The sequence below is a fragment of the Myotis davidii genome, unplaced genomic scaffold, assembly GCF_000327345.1.
Source record: "Myotis davidii unplaced genomic scaffold, ASM32734v1 scaffold665, whole genome shotgun sequence".
Lineage (NCBI taxonomy): Eukaryota > Metazoa > Chordata > Mammalia > Chiroptera > Vespertilionidae > Myotis > Myotis davidii.
The window spans coordinates 101299-106948 of NW_006296410.1; the positions used below are offsets into that span (position 1 = coordinate 101299).

At 61.1% G+C, this 5650-nt stretch overlaps 1 protein-coding gene across 1 annotated transcript in view; it reads right to left on the reverse strand.

Annotated features, from left to right (window-relative positions):
- The window catches only part of UVSSA (UV stimulated scaffold protein A), a 16776-nt gene that overhangs the window by 4890 nt on the left and 6236 nt on the right, over positions 1-5650 (reverse strand). The window contains exons 8-9 of the mRNA XM_015568925.1: positions 1906-2017; positions 37-181 (exon numbers count right to left, since the gene is read on the reverse strand). Coding sequence (XP_015424411.1) covers positions 37-181; positions 1906-2017 — 257 coding nt within the window. The remainder of the gene's footprint in view (positions 1-36; positions 182-1905; positions 2018-5650) is intronic.

Sequence of the window (5650 nt, forward strand, 5' to 3'; positions counted from 1 at the left end):
CGTGCCTTGGGCGGAGGCGGGGTGACCGGGAGTCACCTGGGGCTCAGGCACGGGGCTGGGGGCAAGTGGCCGCGGAGCCGGTGGAGCTGGGCGGCAGCAGAGGTGGGGTCGCTCGCCTCCTCATCCGTCCTCCTCCTCTTCCTTGCCAGCAAGCCCTGCGCAGCCAGGTCCCTCTCTGAACCCCAGCCCAGGAGGAAAGGTGTGACCCAGGGTTAGCAGGTGGCGTGCAGGTCAGGGCACCAAACCCTCCAGCAGCCATGGCTGCAGCCCACGGAGGGCCGGCCCTGCCACCAGCCAGCTGAAGCCCCGATGCTGGCACCAGCCGGCATCCCCACAGAATACCGCCACTGATGGGCCCACACGCCCGGCGTCCACCCCCATGTTCCTGGGGCAGACAAGGGCAGCGTCTCAGGCACCACAGAAGCCCACTGCCCTCCCTAGACCAGCTGGCCAGCCTGTGCTGCCCAGTACCCACCTGTCTGTACATCCCACCCACGGGGGACTGACCGCAGCATGGGCGCCCAGCTGTGCCCAGGAGCCAGGTTACCATCTTGTGCGGGGGATGTACAGACATTGATAAACTGCAGAAGCAAGCAGTGGACAGCAGATATCAGTATGAATCTTTAATTATTAGGGATGACCATCAGAATGAATGTTTGGGGCTCACCTGCGGGTATTTCAGTGAGTTTAGATAGAGAGGAAAGGAGAGAGAGAAACATGGAGAGGGGAACATTGATCAGTTGCCGGCAATATGCAGAGGGGAGCAGGGGTGAGCCGCTGCCAGGGGCGCACGTGGCCCACCGCCTATCACAGAAGATGTCTGCCCGCCCTGCCCCAGACACCCTGGAGCTCTGCCGTCCGCCCCATTCTTGGGGTCCCATGCTGAGAGGGGGACACAGGACAGAGCCCCTCAGAGTGACTGTGTCCACCTCTGGCCACCTGAGCACGAACTCTGAGGCCCAGGCCCCACTGACGGAGGCGCCCCCATGCCCACCTTGGAGGCTGATGGCACGCCATTAGGAACACGCGGTGGCCCGCACAAGCATGCGTGCTCGCGTGCCCGCGCACAGAGAGGCTGGTAATGACACTGGGGTTTGGATGGATACAGTCACAGCCCAAGATCAATATGAGAATTCCTGAGTTACAAGAATGAAATATATTTTTCATTGATTTGTTGTTTTAAACCATTAAAAAGATGGGTAAGCGTGTTAGAGCGGGGTAAATACTCGGGGCACTAAAAAAACACCGCCATCTCACACTGCGGTAGAAAATCAATCTCGCCGACGTACTTTCCAAGTGCAGCCGGAGAGCAGAGCGCGGGCGGCACACGGCTTCCAGGGGAACGTTCAGGGGAGGCTGGAAGGGAGGCCCGCGGCCCCGCCCCGGCGTCGGACTCGGTGCCGGGCTTGGTGCAGACTCACTCCCACGGTTGCTTTAGGAGGAATCATGGAAATGCCCGAATCTCCTTTTTTGTTTAAATTGATGAGCGGCACCATCCGCCCGGAGCATTAAGGCAGGCGGGGCGGACGGATCAATCCAGGAGGCGAGGCGGCCCACAGCCAGCCTCCGCCTGACACTATTGATTCTGCCCCGTTCAGCTGGCCTTGTAATTAAAATGTAAATGTGAGGAAGAGACTGCGTCCTGACAGACGCAGGATGAAGGGGAAGATAAAAGCCCCTCCGTGAAAACTCCGAGGAAATGCAAGCTCCGTGTCCTGGGCTGGCTCCCACGGACCAGGGACAGGCCGCGGGCCCCGCGCTCAGTGAAGAGCAGTGCCGGGGGCAGGCCGCGGGGGCTGACTGCAGTGTGCCGTGGCACCGCGCCGAGTGCACCTCAGGACCGTGGCCCATCAGCGGCCCGGATCCCACCCCCGAGGCCCCATGCAACGCCCCTCCGCCACTCACCGTCCTCAGGCCACAGGTGTTCAGGGACACAGGCCTCGTACCCCTCCTTCTCCGGGACCTCCACAAAGTCGCCATCGTCCTCGTCCTCGTCCTCGTCTCCCAGGGCCGCCGTCTGGGGGACACCCCAAGGCTGAGTGGGAGGAGCAGGCAGAGGTGGAGGTGCCGGGGCCCCAGCTGGGGTCAGCATTGTGGCTGGTCTCACTGACCTGTCTCCAAGCCACCCCCTCGCTCCTAAAACCACCAGCTCTGTGCACCCCCCTCAAACCCCAACACGAACCTGCAGGCACCTCAGAGCACCACGGAGCAGGTCTCACCCTAAAAGGCAAGGCCTGGGAGGTGACAGCCCAGCTCGGCTCGGCCCAGCCACAGCACCACGCCCTGTTCTGGGCCAGCTCCTCACTGGGGCCTCGGGTGCTGCTGTGACCACAGCACTTCTGGAACATTCTGTCCTTAACAACGATGCTAAAAGCCACCACAGGAAGTTTCCTTTGGACACAAGGCCCCACCCAGGTCCGCGTGATGGGTCCTCGCCCTCCGCGGCTCAGTGGGAGTGGCAGGCCCTGCGCACGAGGGCGGGTCCTCCTAGAGGAGCTCCCACACAGGGCGACCAGGGCCACGCACACTGGGGGCAGGCGTCCTGGCCAGAACCTTATGAAGCCCGGGACTGCTCAGCCCCCCATCCCAGGGGAGCCACGCCCCTCAGACATCCTTCCAGAGAGGGAGAGGGCCACAGCAAGAGGCACCCAGAAACCCCGCCCACGGTCCCCACTGTGCCTCCAGGCCAGGCCCCCTAAGAAAAGGCGGCAGGAAGGAAGACAGACCCTGTCCCATGAGCACCAGCGACAGGCGGTCAGGCTCAGAGGCAGACGCAGGTACAGGCCCATCTGACACAGAACCATCTGACACAGGCCCATCTGACACAGGCCCATCTGACACAGGCCCATCTGACACAGGCCCATCTGACACAGGCCTCGACACGCCCATCTGACACAGGCCTCGACACAACACTGGCCACAGGGGCGGCGCGCACGGCCATCTGACACAGCCTCGACACGCCCATCTGACACAGGCCTCGACACAACACTGGCCACAGGGGCGGCGCGCACGGCCCCACGGCCACGTCCAGGCCGAGGCACCCTGGGCTGCAGGCGGTACCTGGTTCCTGGTTCCACAGCCCAGAGGCATAATCAGATGCAAATTCACTCGGTGTGGGTGCCGGCAGCCCTGCCTCGGCGTGCGGAGACATCCATCACTGGAAACGGCAATTTCTGTTATCAGCCTAACACTGATCAAAGGGAAGCCTGTCTCCGCCGCTGACCTGTGAAACGTCCCAATTATACTCTTTGGAAATGACAGGGGCACTTAACTCCCGAGCTGAGCAAATGACGACAATCAATCACGTTTGAATAACAATGAGCCGCGGACCTGAAAATTATTTTTGTATAGAATCTCCCCGGAATTTATGAAAGGGAAAGCAGCCCAAGGTTCGAGGGCATGACGGCTCCCGGCCTCACAGTGCGCACCCAACACTAAACAGAATTTATGTGTTTTAATTTCCTAAAAGGTAGATGTGGACCGACCGGGTGCTACAATGCAGAACGCAGACGCCACATTTTAAATATGGGGGTTGTTTTCATAAAAGGCTGTGCTTTTCGCTCCCACCCTCGAATTTCACCAGGGACTTGTGTTAAATTTTCACTTTCTAAAACAAATTCAGCTGCTGAGCTAACTAGCAGGAACACACGCCTTCACTCCGCGCCCGAGTCCGGGACAGGCTGGGGCGAGGACCTCTGCAAGCGCGAGCGGCTGGGCTGTGAGAACTGCCTCCGGAGGTGCCAGCCGGGCCACCCTCAGCGCTGGGTCAGCTCACTGCAGCCGAGAGCGCACAGTGGCAGGTGGGGAAGGCACTGCTGCCCCGCCCTCCGTGGCCCCTGCGTGCGTGGCCTGCCCCGTGGGCCTCCCACCAAGCACCTGTTCCAAGAAGCACCGCCCCCCAGGCTGCCACTCCTCCCACGACCTCGGACCCAGCACAGCTGGCCACGAAGGCCTGCACCTGAGCTCCTGGGCCAGCCCCGCGGTTCAAGGCAGCAGCAACCTCCCCGTGTGGTAAAGGTCACGGATGGGGTCAGAAGCCTGCACTGAGAGGGGGTGGGGGAGGCGCTGGGGGCAGGGCAGAGCAGGGGCCAGGATGCCCGAGGACTCTGGGAGGAGGTCATGCCCTGAGGTGGCCTCAGCTGAAGGTCTCCCCGGAGCAGCTTCAGATCTCCACCTGACCTGGCGCCTCGTCTGGGACTCGTGAAGGTCATGCCGGCCACGTGCTCACCCCGAACAGGTGAGGGCCGGCAGGCGGTCAGTCCTCGGCCACCGGACTCCTCCTGCGCTTTTCGAAGCTTTCACACGCACAGCCCGCCCGCGGCCAGGGAGGCCTGGAGGCGGCCATGGCCTCGCTGGTTCTATACGAACGGATTCTTCACCCACAGTTAAAAGGATCTAGAAAAATGAGCCTCCACAATCATAATTAAACAAGCAATAAAATGGCTAAAATATACAATGCAATCAGTTTGCAGAAGTGAGGTAGCGAGGTTACTAATTACCGGAGAGGGGACGGGAAGCGCGCCTCGCGCCAGGGCAGCCCGCCCACCAGGCCGCCCGATACAGCTGGGACCATTAAATAAATTCTGTGCGATCTAATTAACTTGGTGCGCAATCTCAATTACTTTTCACCCAAGAAATCACTTCTGTTCGGTTTATGTGTGTTTCCCTTTTAAAAAAAAAAATGATGTAAGGCCTCGTCAGACAAGTGAGCTCCCACCTGCATTTGTCTCTCAGCCTTGATGGCCATGCATTTAAAACCCCATTCTATCTTATAAACTAAAAATTAAACGTGCTCAGCTGTGATGGCCGTCACCCGGCGGCTATTTATATGCTAATGCCCTCCCAGAAGGCCGTGCAAATTGCCCAGCCAGGCCGCTATCTCAGCAGCATCAGAGAGCAGAGGACACGGGCAGCGCACGGACCTCGCAGCCTGCGTGGCCCAGCCCTGAGCTGGGGACAGGAGCCGCCCGTCCTCGAGGGCTGTCCCTTCCCTCTCGGGCCTGATGGCTAGCAGGAGTGAGCGGCACGCAGCCTGCGTGGGGCTGCTCCCGCAACCAGGCCCGTTGCTGGGGTAGGAGGGCGCTGCGCCTGGAGGTCCATCTCGGGGGTGAGGCTGGGGTCCAGCTTGCTGGGTCTGGGCAAATGGGCAGCGGGCAGACAGGCCAGGGTGCATGCGTGAACCTCAGCGGATGGCAGCCAGGAGACAGGCCGGGCGTCCCCGCCAGGCTTTGGTCCAAATGGACAGCCCTCTCCCAGCGACCACAGGTGTGCCATGGAGGCCGCAGCCGTCAGAGTGTGTAGGGGCACAGAGCCTTCCCCCTGAGCTCCTGCACTGACGGAGACCTCGCTTCCTGGCTGGGGAGGTGCTTCCAGCACGAAGAGGAAGCTGGATGAGGAGTCCTGCTCCCTGGCTCAGCCTGGCTTCCCAGAGCTCGGGAGGCAGGACTCCCGCCTGGTGACACTGTGGGTGGCACCCTCCCTGGGTGGCTCAGCCTTGGGAGGAAGGCAAGGCTCACACGACTGCCCGACTCAGTCTTCCCACCTGTAAAATGGGCTACAGCATAACCCCTGGGGGCTGCCTTTGGCATCAGAGGAACATGTGAAGGTGGCCGGAGCACAGGGCTAGCAGGGCCGTTGGGAAGGCGCTGAT